This window comes from Octodon degus, unplaced genomic scaffold (assembly GCF_000260255.1).
Source record: "Octodon degus isolate 3935 unplaced genomic scaffold, OctDeg1.0 scaffold00080, whole genome shotgun sequence".
NCBI classification, from domain to species: Eukaryota; Metazoa; Chordata; class Mammalia; order Rodentia; family Octodontidae; genus Octodon; species Octodon degus.
Genome location: NW_004524656.1, coordinates 6,793,553 through 6,812,007, shown reverse-complemented (window position 1 = coordinate 6,812,007; position 18,455 = coordinate 6,793,553). Strand labels below are relative to the sequence as shown.

Here is an 18,455-nt window from a genome sequence, read left to right as displayed (position 1 = left end):
CCGCGGGGGTTGGAGGTGGGAGTGCGGGAGCCGGGTGGGGGGAGCGGCCACCCACTCGCTCCAGGTCGGGCATCGATTGGTCCAGCCTGGCGCAGCCCCCGCCCTGGCCGCCGACTGCGGTGCTCAACAGACCTGAACAGTTGCTCGGCTGCGCTACCCAAGAGAACCAGGTGAGCCGCACGGGGGAGCGGGTGGTGGTGGGACTTTTGGACGAGTTCCCTCCTGGACCCAGGACCACCTAAGCAACCGGGATTGGAGGAGGTACAGGGCAAGAGATGGGAGGGAGAAAGGCCAGGGTCGGAGAAGGGCAGTCCGTTTGGGGGAGGGGTATGTGCAGAACCTGCGTGGGGGGAAGGGGGAGGGTAAAGTGAGGCTGCAGTCGCCCCTCGTGTGCATCTCCGTGTGTGTGCTGCTTGTCCCCTGCAGTCAGTACCGGGCTCTGTGCCCGCAGGTGCCCACGTACGTGCCAGGTGGGTCTGTGCCTTTGGGCTCGCTCGTCATGTCCGTGCCACGGCCACTGGGCCAGTCGGCAGTCGTGATTCCGTGTGTGCTGCTTTTTGTTTTTCGAGAGTAAATCTCTGGCGGAGTTACTAGACCTGCCTGCTTTCCTCTTGCTGACACCGAGGCCACCCCCTACTCTCAGCGGCCTGGGCCCAAGCCCTGGCCACCATGGGGCTACCTCCAGGCCCAGCCATCCCTCCGCACACTCTGCTGCTCCTGCCAGCCCTTCTGAGCTCAGGTACACTCTTGTGGGTTCCTTGGCCAAGCACTTCTGGGCGCCAGAGCCCCATCCTTCCTCTCCTTGCCTGCACCCTCCATCAGGAGCCCTCCCTAGGTGGGACAGGCCCCAGGCTCCTTTTCCCACTTAACCGAGGTCCAGCCGGTTCTTAGTAAGAGAACCCTGTCTCTCTGCCTGCTGCTGCCCCTTTGTAACTGGACCTCATCCTAGACCCACAACAGTGTCAGCCTCCTCAGCCCCTCCTAGAGGCTGCCTGCTGTGTTCCAGGTTGGGGGGAGTTGGCACCACAAATTGATGGTCACACCTGGGCCCAGAGGGCACTTCGGGAGAATGAACGCCATGCCTTCACCTGTCGGGTGGCAGGGGGCCCTAGTATCCCCCGACTGGCCTGGTACCTGGATGGACAGCTGCAGGAAGCCAGCACCTCAAGACTGCTGAGTGTAGGTGGGGAGGCCTTCTCTGGAGGCACCAGCACCTTTACTGTCACTGCCCAGCGGGCTCAGCATGAGCTCAACTGCTCCCTGCAGGACCCTGGCAGTGGCCGCCCAGCCAACGCCTCTGTCATCCTCAATGTGCAATGTGAGTAACCCCGAGGAGGGCAAGGGGAGAGGTTCCTGGACCCCCAGCAGCCATGCAGCAGGTGTTCAGCATGTTGGCCATGTTAAGATCTTTGTAAATACTAATTTGCTTTATCCTCACATAACTCTAGCATGGGACTGTTATTTTTATCTCTATTTTACAAATGTGAAAACTGAGGTACCAAGAGGTTAAGCACTGCAGCCTATCACTTTAGTATCTCTCTAACAGTTACAAGGCAGGTGGCCCACGGTGTGTGGGTTATCCAGGCCTACCTAGTGGTCATTATGAAATGCTTCCTCTGGTGGGCACAACCGTCCTATCTCAATGCCTATTCTGAAGCACTTCAGACTGCTGGGTCCCATCTGGATTTGGGAAGAAGGGGTACATGAGGCTGTGGTCAGCACATATTATTCTCTTTTTTATACTAGTTAAACCAGAAATTGCCCAGGTTGGGGCTAAGTACCAGGAAGCTGAGGGCCCAGGCCTCCTGGTGGTCCTATTTGCCCTGGTACGTGCTAATCCACCTGCCAATGTCACCTGGATTGACCAGAATGGGCCAGTGACTGTCAACACCTCTGACTTTCTGGTGCTGGATGCTCAGAACTACCCCTGGCTCACCAACCACACAGTGCAGCTGCAGCTCCGGAGCCTGGCACACAACCTCTCGGTGGTAGCCACCAATGACATCGGTATCACCAGTGCCTCACTTCCAGGCCCAGGTGAGCAGTGCTACCAACTGGTTTAGCAAAGCCTTAGGTGGGCACAAGGATACAGTACAGAAATGGGAGGACTTCACTGCCCTTGGGGTGGGTCTTGTGGAGCAGCTGTCCTTAGTCACCTCAGGCAAGGACAGTAGTTTGGCTTATGATATCTCAGTGTTGGGGTACTGCCCACTTGGAGACTAACAGTGGACAACCTGCAGGGCTCCTGGCCACCCGGGTAGAAGTGCCACTGCTGGGCATCGTTGTGGCTGGAGGGCTTGCCCTGGGCACCCTAGTGGGGTTCAGCACCTTGGTGGCTTGCCTGGTCTGCAGGAAAGAGAAGATCAAAGGTAGGGCCAGGGGCAGTGGGGTCAGGGGGTGGCTGGAGGAGTGGCGATGAGGTTGGGGGTGACTAGCAAGTGCAGCTGGATAGAATGGGTCATTTCTGCTACTTCTTGTAAGATGTGGTTGCTGGCAAGACATCCCAGGTAGCAGGGGAAGGCACTGATTTCAAGGCCAGGGTTGGGCATTTTTGAGACTCCTTGCTAGCGGGGTCCAGGTCTGAAAGAGCAGGGGGCAGAGCCCACTGTGGGTGGGCACACAAGAATCAGTGACGTGGTTTCTTTCTCCTCAGGCCCCTCCCGACGCCCATCTCTGATCTCTAGGTAACTCCTCCTAGGGCTGAGTGGATGGGCTAAACTCAAATGCAGAATGGGGACAGGTGGGAACTGGGGGTTTCTAGTTCTGGGATGGGCTTCAAACCAGGAGCCTGTGTCTGCTGGTGCCTAGTGTGTCTCAGCCTTCTTTCTACTTTATAGTGACTCGAACAACCTGAAACTCAACAATGTGCGCCTGCCACGGGAGAACATGTCCCTCCCGTCCAACCTTCAGCTCAATGACTTAGCTCCAGATTCCAGAGGTATGATTAGGACCCTGGTGTTTGCCCCTGCCTTATCTTCAAAGTGCTTCTGAGGAACAGAGACTCTAGTTCTTAAGGGGGTAAAGCTCCACCTGCCATACCCTTCATCCTGGGCACCGCCCTGTTTGTAACCCAGCTGAGAAACCAACAGACCAGCCAATGGCTCGGAACAGCAGCCGGCCAGAACTTCTGGAACCTGAGCCTGGTGGCCTCCTCACCAGCCGAGGTATTGGGGAGCAGGCCTGCTGCCCTTCTTATGCCCCAGCCCTGTGCTTGTGCCAAAGGTCTCTGAATGCCAGTGGGCAGAAAGTGCTTCCCTGGGTCCCAGGAGCCAGGTTACTGAGTCTATGGGCCTCTCTGACCCCACAGGTTTCATCCGCCTCCCGATGCTGGGATACATCTATCGAGTGTCCAGTGTGAGCAGTGATGAGATCTGGCTCTGAGCAGCAGGTGGAACAGGAGTGCCTTTTGGTCCTGGCCAGCCCAAGCACCCACCTCGTTCCTCAGCACATCCTCTGCCTAGGCCTATGGCCAACACGAAGAGGCTGTGCCACTGGACTGGCTGGTCCTGCTGCCTGGGGTAATGTGGGGTCAAGCACATGGGATCCGACTCAGAGTCAGGTTTCCCTGTCAGGGCTGCCAGCCAGAACTAAGCCTCTTATGCTAACTCAGGTGGGGGCCTGCAGGTGATGACTGCACCCAGGCAGAGAGAACTCTCTGGCCAGGCGTGAGCAGGTGTCACCCAGCACCCAAGTGTGGCATGGCTGGCTACATGCCCCACACCCATACTCAATAGCACCTTGCATAGCAGGCATGGAGGATAGCTGCTTATAGACAGGGAGGGCCCTGCATGTCTTGAACGTCCTTCTTACGCAATGCAGCCTTGTTCCCTCAGGGAGAATGCACTACCCTGCTAGATGTATAGAACCAAACTGCCCTTTGCACAAGAACCAACCTGTGGCCCAGGGTGCCGCCAAGCACAAACTAGCTTCTTTTGCCGTGTAACTCTCTGCCCTTCACCCGGTGCCTCTGGCCCTGCATCTTCTGTGACACCGTAGGTTATACGCTGGACCTTCTCGTTTCCTTACCTGGCACTAGACTCCTGCATTGGCCTGATACCCAGTAGTGCCAGTGCCTGGATTTAGCACAAGTCTGGGAGGAAGAGAGAAGTGACAAGTCTGGTGGCACCCAGGACTGCATGTAACTATGTATCATTTTTTATAGTGTTAGCACTTTAAGCACATCCCCTTGGGGAGGGGGTAAGGGACCCCCAGGTTTGGCCTTCCTCTGATTCACTGTGAGTGTCCTGAGCCCTCAGGTGGACGGTTTCCCTCTCAGCACGTCTCCCTGCCAGGGGACCCCAACTCTGACCAACCCCTAGCTGGCCATCCACCGAAGCCACTTGTCCTACCCACCCTCTGTTCTTTAGGTGGGGCTAAAGACGATGCATAGCAACAGTTCCAGAAACTTTAGGAAGACAGAAAACAGGGAGACTGCATACTCCAAAATGACCTAAGAATGCTTTTAAAAAGCAACATGGAAATTAGAGTGTAGAATATATTTTTCCCTGGTGGTTTTGTAGTTTTTCTCATGTTACTGCCTAGTACAGTGCTAAGCACACAGTAAAATCAATAAACTTGACTGAATGAATATATTTAGTTTCTTTATATATCTTTTAAATGAAAAAAGATTTTTGGTGGTGCTGGAGATCAACCCCAGGGCCTTGTGCATACTAATATACATTCTACCACTGAGCTACACCCCCAACCTTTAAAGTATTTAAATCACACAGTATAAACTGGACATGCATGGTAGCACACCTGTAAGTCCAGCATTGGGAGGCTGAGGCAGGAGGACAAGTGCACAACTGCCCTGACCAACTTAAGTGAATAAGCTACACCCTGTCTTAAAATTTAGGGAAAATAAAATATTTAAAAGGGTGGGGGGGGGCAGGGAGATGGCTCAGTAGAATAAGCGCATCTCTGGCAAACGCAAGGACCTGAATTCAATCGCCGGTTCCACCAAAATAAAAAGGGTGCGGGGGACTGGGGACACAGCTCAGTGTTAGAGACTCTGGGTTTAATCCTCAGTATGAAAAAAAAAAATCCTCAGTATGACTGCATGTAACTATGAGCTGTACAGAGCTCTACATGTGCAAGTACAATGTGATTATAACTGATTGGACAATTCGTAAGAATCCATCCCTCCCCTGTCTGTTTATGCACTGTGAATATATAAGGCTAGTCGCCTGGGCTACACAGTGAGCTCAAGGCCAGCTTGAACTCCATAGTGAGACCTTGTCTCAAAAACCACACATAGGGCTAGGGAGATAGCTCAGTATCATTAAGTGCCTGCCTGGCAAGCCCAAGGTCTCAAGTTTGATCCCTGGTTCTGCAAACACACACACACACACACACACACACACACACACACACACACGTTGGTTTGGGGCCGGGGAGACAGCGCAGTACAAGCAGCGTGCGCACACACACACACACACACGTTGGTTTGGGGCCAGGGAGACAGCGTAGTACAAGCAGCGCACACACACACACACACACACACACACACACGTTGGTTTGGGGCCAGGGAGACAGCGCAGTACAATAAGCGCTTCCCTGGCAAGAGCAAGGGCCTGAGTTCAATCCCTGGGTTCCGCCAAAAAAAAACCCAAAAAACAACAGGTTGGTTTAAAAAAAAAAAAGTTGAGGGCCAGCCAAAAGGCTCAGCAGATTGCAGGCACAGGGGCAGGAGGTTTGATCCCCGGACCTTCCACGCCGGCCCCACCCCTCATCTCAGTGCTGAGATGACTGGGCATGGTGGCACACGCCTTTAATCCCAGCTCTTGGGAGGCTGCAAACAGGCGAATCATTGAGTCTGATCTCGACCCTGAACACCCTGTAGACTCTTCCCTAAAATATTAAAAATAAAAGGTTGGTCACGTAGCATCTTAATGTTGTCCTCCCCCTCCAATTGCTGCTGATTTCTCCCCGTATACGTGGCTCCATTATCTATTCAGTGGCTTGAGCCAGAAATACATAGGCATCATCCTTGATCTCTTCCAGGGCCACAGCCAGGGTCTCACCAAGTTCTGGGGTTCTGCCTGGTCCCTTACTGTTGCCTCAGAAGGGAATGTGAAGCACGGCAACAGACAGCCCTGCTGAGCGCCCCATCCAGGCTGTTGGCATTAGCTTGCACCCTGTGTATCCAGTGACATTTCAGCATAGTCACCCAGGCTTCCTTCAAGCCTACACAGGGACGTCTCCAGGAAAATGCAAAATGATGAGGCTGAGGACTTCCAGAGCACCAAATTCTATTCTGCCTGTAGTGCTGGATTTTCCAGATTCCCCTGCTTGCTGTTCCTTTCTGCTCCCCTTCACTGCAGTGGTGGGAGTGAGGGCAGGTGGTCTTCAGCAGGGCCAAGCGTGGCACCTCAGCCACTCAAGACCTGGCCACAGCAGATCTCTATTGCAGCACCTCTGCAGACTCACCTGTCACTGTCATGTGTCTTCAGTAGCCTCCATCATCCTTTCTCCTTTAGCCCTTGCCAACACTTTACTGTTTTTTTCTGAGACAGGGCCTTGCTGTGCAATTCATGCTGGCCTTGAACTAGCTTACGTAGCCCAGGCTGGTCTCAAACTTCAGTGATCCTCCTGTTTCAGCCTCCAAAGTGCTGGAATTACAGGGGTGCGCTACCATGCCCAACACTTTTGTGATCAGTTTCTTCCATGAAATGACTAACAGAAATCACTTGCATGGTTACAGATTTCCTGGCTCTACAGTATGTCCCAAGTCTATCCATCTCTCCTTAGCACCACTCTGTGGCACGCCACACTCATCTCTCCCTGGATTACTGCAAAAGCAGGGTCATTTGGGTCCAGACAGGAGCACTAGAAGGGAGGCAGCATTCCCTGCACAGAGACCCTCAGAAAATGAGATTCTGGGAGGAAAGATGATTCCCTCAACCAGTAAGCAATGGATTCTGCAGCACTGAACTCTAGGCAAGTCTCCTAACACATTTGACACTACCTTGAGACAGCATGGGACCCCGAAGCTGGGGACTCAGACGCCAAAAACATGCCCCCATTGCAGCTGCCAGACATAAGCCCCAGCTGGTTTCACCTGTGCTTCTGTGCAGAAGTAAATCTGGGTTACTGCAGCCCCCTTTTTGGGTTCAACTGATTTGCTTGAAACAGCTCATACAACTCAAGACAGCACTGGCTGGGAAAGGCACAAGTAAGATGCACACTTGGCGGGGTGGGGACTTGCGGGGGAGGGTGCAGGGTTCCATGCCCCCTCTAAGCAGTCACCTAGGAACCTTTATGGACCTGGCTCTCCAGAAGCTCTCTGAACCATGGCCTTTGGAGCTACCTGGAGACTCCACTGCATAGGCATGGTTCAAATGTGCATGCAGTCGGGCGTGGTGGCACACCAGTAATTCCAGAACTGGGAAGGCTGAGGCAGGAGGATTGCTGTGAATTTGAGGTCAGCCTGGGCTATGTAAGTGGAGTTTAAGGACAGCCTGAACTACATGGTGAAACCCTGTCTAAAAATAAAAAAGAAATGGGAATAGACACAAAGCATGTGATCTAATGCTGGGCTGAGAAAGCCAATAAGGCTTGTCTGATGAGATTCTTCAGTACTGCTTCCTAGAGAGTATGTGGCAGAAACCCTTCTGAAATGGAAGGGGGGTCCTCAACTTCTACTACATGCAAGGTAGGTCAGAGGAATTTAAGATTAAAAATTTTTTTTTTGGCGGAACCAGGGATTGAACTCAGGCCCTTGTGCTTGCCAAGGAAGCGCTTATTTCACTGAGCCATCTCCCTGGCCCCCAAGATTAATTTTTTTTAAGAGCAAAATTTATTTACTGAGGGAAAGAAAGCATCTGCCCGAGAGAGGGACAGAAGGGGACCTGAGTGAGTTTCCTGAAAAATTGTTTCCGTGGCCTGCCTTGAGAACTAAGAAGGGAGAAGGTGAAAGGAGGCAGAAGGTCAGAAGCACTGGGCCTTTCTGAGGCCTGTAGGGCCCCAACGTTATTCTGGTCACCTAGGAAATAAAGGCAAAGGAAGTAATGAGCCAGGAATTGCAGCTATCTATCTATCTATCTATCTATATGTTTTTTTTTTTTTTTTTTGGCGGAACCGGAACTCAGCACTCAGCTTTGTGCTTGCTAGGGAAGCGCTTATTCTACCGAGCCATCTCCCTGGCCCGTACATCTATATATATGTATCACAAACTGACACAGCATTTTATTTGTAAAATTGCTGCCAACTAACTGTAAGAATGAAAGAAAAGCTGAAGCTGAGACAAGAGGATTACATAATGAAACCACCTGAAAAAAAAAAAAAAAGAAAAAGAAAACAAAAGAATGAAAGGAAATAATTCCATCCCTGTCCCCCAAATAAATCTCTTAAGCTTTCCTCCAATTTGTGCTCTGTGGGATCTCAAAACTTGTCTTCTAACTCCAACCCCCACAGTGGAGTGGATGTGTAACCATCCTGTTAAAGCAGTTGGAGTCAGGCAGAGCCCAACAAACATGAAGTGTTTTCTGGAGGGAGGGTGCAGGACAGTGCAGGCCCAGCCTCGCTGCAGAGCAGGCTGGTGCCAGGTGGCTGACAAGGATCTGTCATCTCAGACTCCACACAGGCTCCGGGTCTCAGCTGAGGGTCAGAGTCTCTGCATCTCCAGCTTGGGAGGTACAGTTGGATGGAGGCGTGAATACTTTCTTGCCTTCAGCCAGAGCTTTAAAGTGCTGTCAGGAAAAAGAGGAGGAGAGGGATGCCAAGTATAGGGGTTGTGCTAGTTGCTACATTTTAGAACACTTTAAACTCCAATTTTCTCCCAATTCTACTTCCAAACCAGTTCCTTGGTGCTGTCTTTGAAAAATAGCTAGAAATTTGCCCCACCTCTTTCTGAAATAATCCCTTTTTTATTTCTTTATTCCACTCATGAGGCCACTTGAGTCTCCTCTAAACATGAGTATCCTCTGTAGGTCTTCATCCGAGGCCCTGCCACCTGTGCCATTCTTATTTAGGTTGGCCTTGGCTTCTGGAATGCTGGGATTACACGTGTGCACCACCATGCCCAGCTACTACCATTCTTTTTATTGAACTGCGGTGGTAACTCTAGGTAGGGACACTTTCCACTGCCACAGGACACAATTAGAGCAGGCCCCGGACCTGCAGATTCTTTACTATAGCTCGATCAACCTCTCCTGAGTGTCTCACCTGTGAGTTCTTGAATTCTGAGTAGAGGGAAAACAGCAGGTGGAGGGACTGAACCCGACTCTTGTAAACAGGAATGTCCAAGATAGCTGAAATGAAGAACAACTCCCAGGAACAGAGCCAGATCGACTCTGGGAACTGGGGACCTTTCTGGTTAGCACAGTCAGTCTCCTCCCAGATGGGTTGACTGTGACCTGAGGCTAAACACCCCATGAGTAGTCACAGACGCCTGAGCACCCCTCTGGAGAGCTGCACACAGCACAACTGCCTTACAGCAGAGACGGAAACTCAATGCTACTTTCCCAGAGTCAGCGAGCTCTTGCAAAAGCCTAGAGTGCAGCTACTGAGGTGGGCTGGGAAAGGCAGGAGGAGCTTACCACAGATCACATCAGTGTACTCAGCCAGGCTGCAGTCCATCTCCGCGGTGGGCAGGCTCACCTGCAAGGGTATAGAGGGCCTGCATTAAAAAGGCTCAGGTGTCAGTGCACCCAGCACCATTTCCGGTGGGCAAAGAGCTTCTAGCAAAAGGCAGGAGTAATGGCTGAATGGCACAGGGGCCTCCAAATTCCTGTGTTGAGGTCTCACCCTCGGGCTGCAGAATTATGTCTATATGTGGAGATAGTCTTTTTTTTTTGCAGAACCAGGGATTGAACTCAGGCCCCTGTGCTTGCCATTCCACTGAGCCATCTTCCCGGTCCCTGGAGATAGAGTCTTTACAGAAATAATTATGTGGAAATGAGGTCACTGAGGTAGGCCCCAATCCAGTATGACTGGTGTCCTTCCAAGGAGAAATCAGGACAGAGGCATACAGAACTGAAGACTGAAGACAAAAAGAAAATGGACAAGTGAGACTCCATAAGAAATTAACCCTGCCAATTTGATCTTAGGTTTCTAGCCTCCAGAACTGTGAAAAACTGTTTCTGTTGTTTAAACCAAGTCTATGGCATTTTGTTATAGCAGCCCTTGAAAACTAATACAGTTTGCATAGTAATATAATTTCCATCAATAGGCTAGATCAGTTATACTCATGAATGGCAAAAGTAGTGGATGACCAGGGCTGGGGAGTTATCTCAGTAGAATAGGCGTTTGCCTGGCAAACACAAGGTCCTGAGTTCAATCTCCAGTACCACAAAAAAAAAAAAAAAAAAGAAAGAAAAGAAAAAGTTGTAGATGATCTATTAAGGCCAAAAGATTTTGCAAATAAAACACACCAATAGGCTGTCTTCTAGTGTGCATCATGAAGAATCATCCCAGGTTTATGGCTAGATATTTAGTGACTTGTTCTAATGTGAAAAGTTCTAGAATACCATAGGAACAGAGAAAATAGAGCATCTCATTCAGGTGATAGACTCCAGATTTAAACAAATCATACTGTAAATTTAAAAACTACTGGCTTAAAACATTTTTTGTTTTTTAAAAATTTAGATGCACATAGTTTTTTTTTTAACTTTTTTTTTTTTTTTGGCGGAATCGGGGATTGAACTCAGGCCCTTGTGCTTGCCAGGGAAGCACTTATTCTACTGAGCCATCTCCCTGGCCCCTTATAACTCATTTTTTTCATTTCACAATATACCATTATGGGCTGGGAATATGACTCAGTGGCAGAGGCCTTGCATCACAAGGTCCTGGGTTCCAATCCCAGCACCACACCTGCAATGTGTATATAATTTATTTATAGTAGTGCAAAATAACACCAAATAATACTCATTTTCACAGCATTTCACTGGGTGGATATACTCCAATCTAACTATTCTAACTAGGATCAAGGGCTGGGGGTGTGTAGCTCAGTTGAAGAGCACTACCCTAGCATACATGAGTCCCTGGGTTCAATCTCTAACGCCACAGAAAAACACCTTTCTTCTATACCAAACTCCCACATATACATGGGTTTGTTTCTGACTTATTATACGCCACTGATTGGTATGTCTATTCCCATGCCAGGTTTGTGGGTTTTTTTTTCAGTACTGAGGCTTGAACTCAGGGGTCTTTGCACTGAGCTCCATCTATACTCTTTTTTTCAAAGGGGCTTTTTTTTTGTTTTTTTGTTACTGTTTTCTTTTTGGTACCAGGCATTGAACTGAGGGCCTTACACTTAGAAGACAGGCACTGGACTACTGAGCTACATCCCCAGCCTCCACACTTTTTAACCTTTTATTTATTTGATACAGGGTCTCTGCTATGCAGCAAGGGACTCGTAGTGATCCTCCTCTCAGCCTGGGGTTACAGGTGTGTGCCACCATGCCCAGTTTCGGTGGCAGGCTTGGCGCTGGGCCAGCACGGCATGCAGCACTGGCCATCGAACCAGGTCCTTGCACTTACCAGGCAGGTGCTTAGACTGCCAAGCTATCTCCCCAGCCTCATACTCCTTTTTTGAAACACGGTTTTGGTAAACTTACCAGGTTCGAGTCCAACCTGTGACCTTCCCACATTAGCAGATTAAAAGCAATATCCAGCTGGAAAGATGGCTCAGTGGAATAAGTGCTTCCCTGGCAAGTGCAAACTCCTGAGTTCAATTCCCAGTTCCACCAAAAAAAAAAAAAAAAGCATAATCCATCAAGCCTGGCTCCATGCTAGTACTGTATTATTTACTATATTTTGTTTGTTTTTTGAGACACACTCATCTTCCTATGCAGCCCAGACTAGCCTTGAACTCACTGTGATCCTCTTGCTTCAGCCTCCTGACTGCTGTAATTATAGGCATGTGCTACTTACTACTGTATACTTTTATAATGTGACATTTTATGGACAAATCCTTTTTTTTTTTATTTTAGGGAAGGGTCTACAGGGTGTTCAGGGTCTCACTACTAGATTGGACTCATAGTGATCCATCTGTTTACAGCCTCCCAAGAGCTGGAATTACCACTACTGCCGTCTCAGCACACCCTGAGGGCAGAGCTGGCACAGCAGGCCTGGGGATTGAACCCCTGGCCCCTGCACCTGCTTGCAGGTGCTTTAATCTGCTGAGCTATTTGGTCAGCCTTGACAAATCCTTTTTTTGCCCTAAAATGTTTATGGTGTGTTAAATGTTTATTTATTTTTGAGACAAGTCCTAGCTGGCCTTGAACACAGGCTCTTCTGCCTCAGTCTCCTGGGTACTGAGATTACAAGCATATACTGCTATGTTCAGCTTACAAAATTTATTCTTGCGTATTAACTTTGTTAACAACTTTTCAATTTCTAATAAATACAGTAAAACCTCTGATGGAAATGGCATGACACATAATCTTACAGAGGATAGAAAACTCTTTAAAACTGAACACTTCTATCAAAGAGCATAGTCCGAGACCTCAGTTATTTACAGCTCATTTTATGTTTTTAAATTTTAATTTATGTATTTGGTACAGGGTCTCACTACGCAGCTCAGACTCATAGTGATCCTCCTGTTTTCAGCCTCCCCAGTGCTAGGATTACAGGCGTGCACCACCACGTCCATAACCAGTTCAGTGGCCCCGAGGATGGGGCCAGGGTGGCCTGTGATGCCCCAGATCGAACCCCGTCCCTGCGCTTGTCTAAGCAGGCACTTAACCTGCTGAGCTATCTTGCTGTCCCTTTTATGTTTTCTAGTAAAAGAGTTTTATTGTGGGTTTTGTTCGCTTGTTTTTGTTTTTGTTTTTTTGCGGAACTAGGGATTGAACTCAGGACCTTGTGCTTGCCAGGCAAGCACTTATCCTACTGAGCTATCTCCCCAGTCTCTTGTTTGAGACAGGGTCTGGCTATGTAGTCCAGACTGACCTTGAAATCTCTATGCATCTCAGGGTGGCCTTGAACTCAAGATCTTCTACTACTATGTCTGGCTCCATTAAAGTTTTGCAATTTATTTTCAAAAAAATCTTAGCAATCTTCTTGAATTTTTTTTTTTTTTTTTTTAGCGGAACCGGGTATTGAATTCAGACCCTTGCACCTGCTAGGGAAGCGCTTATTCCACTGAGCCATCTCCCCGGCCCTTTTTTTTTTTTTTCTTAAGACAGTCTCACTACAAGTTCAGGCTGGTTTTGAACTCACAATGTAGCCCAGACTGGCTTTGAACTTAGCAGTGCTCATCCTGCCTCAGCCTCCCAGTTGCTGGGATTCCTTATAGGTGCCACCATAACCAGTTTACTTTTGAGTATTTTTTAAAATTTGGAGTAATTTGGGTTGGGGATATAGATCAGTGGTAAAACATTTGTTCAGCAAGTGTAAGGATCTGGGTTTAATCCCAAACACAGATAAGAAAAAAGGAATAGTTATAAGTGGGACATCAGTTTCTTAACAGCATAAATATCTCCTCCTGAAGAGATTGAGTCTAAAATGATAAACGAAGTATATGTGTGCATCAAAGATACGCATTAAGACAGTGTAGTGGCACCGCTGCACTAACCAAAAACTAAAAACTATTCGCATGTCTATCACAAGTTGTCATATACACATGTACCAAATGACAGAATGACATGCAGTTATCAGAACAAATGAACCACACAAAAGGGTATCGATGGATCTCTCATAATAGTAAGAACACGCAGACAAACATAAAAAGTATGTTTGAATTAAGAGAAAGTACAGGAGGGACCGGGGAGATGGCTCAGTGGAATAAGCGCTTCTCTGGCAAGCGCAAGGGCCTGAGTTCAATCCCTGGTTCTGCCAAAAAAAAAAAAAAAAAAGAGAGCAAGAAAGTACAGAAGTAGGCAAACCTAGAATCTGGGACAATGGTTACCTTGGGAGGTGGGAGCCCGGAGGGTTGCTCTGCTGTGCACTAATCTGGTGTGCTGGTTACACATGGATGCTCAGCAGGTGGAAGTGGATCACCACTAATGGATGCCTGTACATTTCTAATTGTGTATGTGTTCTGCTTCGAAGGTGAGCTGAGGACACACAGCTCAGTGATAGAACACTTGCCCAGCATGTCCAGGCCTAAGTTCAATTCCCAGCATCCAAAAAAGTCAATGGTGGCAATAATGATAGAAGAAGATACTAGGCCCTATAATAAATGCCACACGCTCTGACCTCCTGCTACTTTCCACTCACCTTGCCCAAAAGCTCTTCGAACTCTGGGGACCATTCCTGCATCAGTGTGTCAATATCCGGCATGGGCCTGAAAGTTCAGAGGTACATATGAACAGGAAACCTAGACTAATGACATCAATAACCTGTGTGTCAGGATATTCTAGAATAAGAAGAGGTCCTCAATCTGGTACCTTAAATTTTAAGAGACCCTAGACCATACAAACCAAATTTACACAGGGCATGGGTTTGCAAGGGCTGGCTAAGTAAGAATACCAGAGAAATTTCAATTTTTATGTTGATAAGCCAGCAGCCATCAACTTTTTAATTTCTAAACAGTAGTTAAAAGTATACTTTATATTCAGGCCCTCAGATTGATTGTATTTGCCCCCAACTTTAGGCCTCTCCTCAGGAGCAGTGGTTCCCAGGTGGCCAAACATGGTATCTCCCACCTGGTGTAATGCACAGTCGCAGGGGGCTTAGAGCGGTGTAACTCAGAGATGCTCTCAATCCATGTGTCAATGGCTTTGGGATTCTTTTCTGCATCTTCCAGGCTTTTCACTTTCATATGTTGCTAAAAAATAAAAAATAAGAGAATTGACTTATAGCATTGAACTTTTTAACCAAAAATAAAAGAAACAAAAGTGCAAGCACATGGTGAATGAATAAATAAAATGTGGTACATCCACAACAATGGCATAATATCCACCATTAAAAGGTTTAGGAGGAAGGAAAGGGGTACAGGGGCTTTTTCTTTTTTTTTTTTTTTTTTTTTGGGCAGAACAGGGATTGAACTCAGGCCCTTGCACTTGCCAGGGAAGTGCTTATTCCACTAAGCCATCTCTCCGGCCCTACAGGGGTTTTTTTCTGGAGCAATGAAAATTATTAAATTAGATAGCAATGATGATACTAAACTCCATGAATATATGAAAAGCTAACAAATTAATCAATTTAAAGGGGTAAATTTTAGGGTAATTATTTCTCAATAAAGATGTTAATAACCACTAGGAAGAATGTATGCAATGTGTTAATTATTGAAACTGTCCTACCAATTTGGTTTGAAACTGTCTCATTTCTATTTGTTTCTCAATAAAATTATGGGAAAAAAAAGAAAGAAAGAAAAAATAAATAAAACAAAATAAAGATGTTAAGAAATAGGGCTGGCCTACAGCCACATGACCCTTTTTGATAGAAACCAGGTCAGCTGTGAAAGGCCAGCAAGACCTCTGCTCCTGCCCACCGTCTCCAGTGGGGCCCTGGTAGGAGGCCAGGATCTTACTGTGATGTTGTGCTGCTTGGAATTCTCTGTCAACCAGAGAGAAAGTACTGTCGGGTCTGACTGTTTGGTAGAAGGTTCATCCAGTACCAACAGGCCAAGGTTGTCAGGCTTTCCATCAGGACGTGGGACCTGGTGAGAAAAAGGTGAGGAAGCAGAAAAACATGAGGACTGTAACAAGGCCACATCTGCTGTTTCCAAGAAGGTAAAAAGGCAAAAGTCTTCATCTTTAGTTCTGGTATTAAGAAACATACTTGTTCATGATATTGTATTCAGTGCAATCTAATAAAAACATCTGATCTATGGGAGCTCAAATACAAGGCTGAATTAACAGGTAATATGAGGCAAATATGTGACATCTTTTATTACATAATGAGTTAAAGTATTAACAACAATGGGCATAATTTGGAGGAGAAAGCAAGGTTAAAAACTCAAATGAAGTGAACACTATTAAGGTAGCCAAAGCTAGTAAAAAAAAAATTAGCAGAACTAGGCCAGCCTGATAGCTCAGCAGACTAAAGCACCTTCTTAGGCAGAGTGCAGCAGCTGTGGTTCAATCCCTGGCGTGCCATGCAGGCCCTGCCCCCATGGCGTGCTGAGACTGTGAGACCAGGTGTGGTGGAGATTGAGACTAGATGTGGTGGCGTGTGCCTGTAATCCCAGCGCTTGGGAGGCTGAAAACAGGAGAATCACTACTAGTCCATTCTACATAGTGAGACCCTGTAGACCCTGTCCTAAATACAGGAAAAAAAAAAAAAAATAGCAGACTTGTTAGAATAAGGGGTCAAAACAAATACTTAAGACTGTGATGGCGAACGCTTTAGAGACAGAACCCCAAACTGCAACCCAAAGCCCACTTATTTATTAAAAAAGTGCCAATATTGCAATTCAACCCGAATACTGAGAATTTAGTTCAGAATAAACAACTGTTATCCAATGCTACGCGGCTCAGGCCACTTGCCTCACATGAGGGCTCTGCTGCAGCACACATGCTCTAAGTTCGCCACCACTTTTCTAAAGACAGTTTTAGGATACACTGACTATACCTTTAGGAACGCGTCAATATCCCCAACAGCTGGGATAAAATCAGGAATGAATGGTTTCAGCTTGTGGTCCAGGTCAATCAGCTGGGGTGTGTACCTAAAGATAATGACCAGGCAGTGGAAAAGTGGGAGAAAGTTACTTGACTATTCAAGCTAAAATAGTCAAAGGAGACTGGGCTGGTTTCAGACCAGAGAAGCTAAGGGTTTGGGGCAAGGCAGGGATGGTAGGGTACATTGGGAGGTCCTAGTTCTCACCTACTAATGTACTGGAAGAGTTCCTTAATCTCAGCAGAAACTGGCAAATGCTCATAATCTGCAGGATCGTAGGCCCTGGTGAAAGGAAAATGTGGTTCATTCCACTTGGTGATCTGAGCAGAGCTGGCTGAGGCACAGGTCGGCCTGTGTGCTACTCAGACCACAGGGAGTGACTCCGTGCCTGAAGTGGAAATTCCTGTGAGCAGGTGTAGCTTCCTCAGTACGTAAAGATGCACTGCTATGTATGCAAACTTACCCCCGCCCCCAGCCTGAAGGAAGAACCACCTTTTAGGTTTACTGAGCAAAACCACAGGTAATATGGAACCCCTGAACCCAATTTAAGGTAAAGGATGTTGTGGGTTTTTTTTTTTTTTTTGAGATAGAGTCACACTATGCAGATCAAGCTGGTATTGAACTCACTACACAGCCTGGGATGGCCCTGAACTCATGGGCCATCCTGATTCAGCCTCCTGAGCATCACCACACTCTGGCTCAAGGATGTACTAAATTCCAAGGTGAACTTAGGAAAACTGTTCAACTGTTATTATTAAATATACTATAATTTATGTATGTTTTAAATTTTTACTTCTTATGGTACGGGAGATTGAACTCAGCCCTAAGCTACATACCCAGGCTTTTTTGAATCTTTATTTTCAGACAGTGCCTCACTAAATTGCCCAGGCCAGACTCAAGCATATGATCTTCCTGCCTCAGCCTCCCACAGTGCAGATTACAAATGTGTGCTACCATACCTGGTTTTACATTTCCTTATTTTAAGCGACATAACAGGACTGGATGAGGCAGAGGCTCATCTATGTAGCCCAGGCTGGCACCTCTCAGGTGCCAGGCTTATAGGTTGTGTCTCCACTCACCCTTCCAGGGGGGCCCCATGCTCCTCCTCCTCATCCTCCTCCGAGGAATCAGTCTCCGAAGAATCATCATCCTCATCGTCCTCCTCATTCTCACTGAAGCCGCGTGGCGGTGTCAATCGTGAGCTCTTCTTTTCCTGGGTCAGGCAGGGGAGGAAAACAAAGGCACAGAGAAGAATGTTCCTGGGCCGATTTCTGCACAGCTCAAGCCAGCACCGCCCCCTCCCCAGCCCCTGGTCACTGAAGGGAGGTGACAGTACCCAGAAGGGCCCACAAGCCTTCTTCCTGTTCCTGCTGTTACCACATAGGTTCCCACTTTCTGGAACCATATTCCTCTACAAATTCTATCCACCCGCCACCTACTGTACCAGTCAGCTGGAGATCCCGAGGACTCTGCCTAAGCTCTATCTACACAGCCTCAACCCTAAAATTGGGGGCTTTTCAAGAGGATGGCAACTCTAAATAAGTGGTAAGCATAATAGGCCAGACAGGATCCATGTTGGCCTCTACGGGCTGGCGCCTGAGTATGCCCTCTTTTAGGACATGGCACTCTCGAAGAATAGGTTTTATTTTATAAGTTAAAAATAGATTTTTTAAAAAAGGTACAAGAATAAGAAAAAAAATGTCACAGGTCTGTCTTGTTACAATTCTGTATAGGGTTAGATTTCTAAATTTCTTTGTAAAAATATGTAAATGATTATTTCTTTTTTGAAATTATTTTTCCTTCATATTCTGTAAGGACTTAAAGTTCAACATATCAATATTTGATGAAAAATACCTGTTCTAACCACTAAGAAGAATATATGCAGTGTATTATTTGTTGAAACTGTACTTCCGATTTGATTTGAAACTGTCTCATTGCTATCTGTTTAT

The 18,455-nt window shown here is 47.5% G+C and overlaps 2 protein-coding genes across 7 annotated transcripts in view; one reads left to right on the top strand and one right to left on the bottom strand.

The window, feature by feature from the left end:
• The first annotated feature begins 96 nt into the window (after window positions 1-96).
• Window positions 97-4,586, top strand: Tmem25 (transmembrane protein 25). 5 transcript variants are annotated; one of them, XM_023721188.1, is made up of 9 exons: window positions 97-170; window positions 570-739; window positions 986-1,318; window positions 1,747-2,037; window positions 2,241-2,369; window positions 2,654-2,684; window positions 2,838-2,938; window positions 3,075-3,164; window positions 3,308-4,586. In XM_023721188.1, exons 2-9 carry the CDS (start codon window positions 670-672, stop codon window positions 3,379-3,381), a joined length of 1,119 nt encoding a protein of 372 aa, XP_023576956.1. In that variant the 5' UTR covers window positions 97-170; window positions 570-669; the 3' UTR covers window positions 3,382-4,586. The 5 variants fall into 5 exon arrangements, 4 of the variants coding, with proteins under 4 accessions (XP_023576956.1, XP_023576957.1, XP_023576955.1 ...); XR_002822191.1 differs by lacking the exon at window positions 97-170 and having other exon boundaries at window positions 177-739; window positions 3,308-4,138; window positions 4,368-4,586; XM_023721189.1 differs by lacking the exon at window positions 97-170 and having other exon boundaries at window positions 177-739; window positions 1,007-1,318.
• Window positions 4,587-8,239: 3,653 nt separating this feature from the next.
• Ift46 (intraflagellar transport 46) overlaps window positions 8,240-18,455 on the bottom strand; it is a 16,261-nt gene continuing 6,045 nt past the window's right edge. For both annotated transcript variants that reach the window (XM_023721028.1, XM_004636538.2), the window contains 9 exons: window positions 17,586-17,719; window positions 16,714-16,788; window positions 16,462-16,555; window positions 15,419-15,547; window positions 14,592-14,713; window positions 14,164-14,230; window positions 9,540-9,600; window positions 9,166-9,251; window positions 8,240-8,690 (listed from right to left, as the gene is read on the bottom strand). In XM_023721028.1, coding sequence (XP_023576796.1) covers window positions 8,595-8,690; window positions 9,166-9,251; window positions 9,540-9,600; window positions 14,164-14,230; window positions 14,592-14,713; window positions 15,419-15,547; window positions 16,462-16,555; window positions 16,714-16,788; window positions 17,586-17,719 — 864 coding nt within the window. In that variant the 3' untranslated portion in view covers window positions 8,240-8,594. The remainder of the gene's footprint in view (window positions 8,691-9,165; window positions 9,252-9,539; window positions 9,601-14,163; window positions 14,231-14,591; window positions 14,714-15,418; window positions 15,548-16,461; window positions 16,556-16,713; window positions 16,789-17,585; window positions 17,720-18,455) is intronic.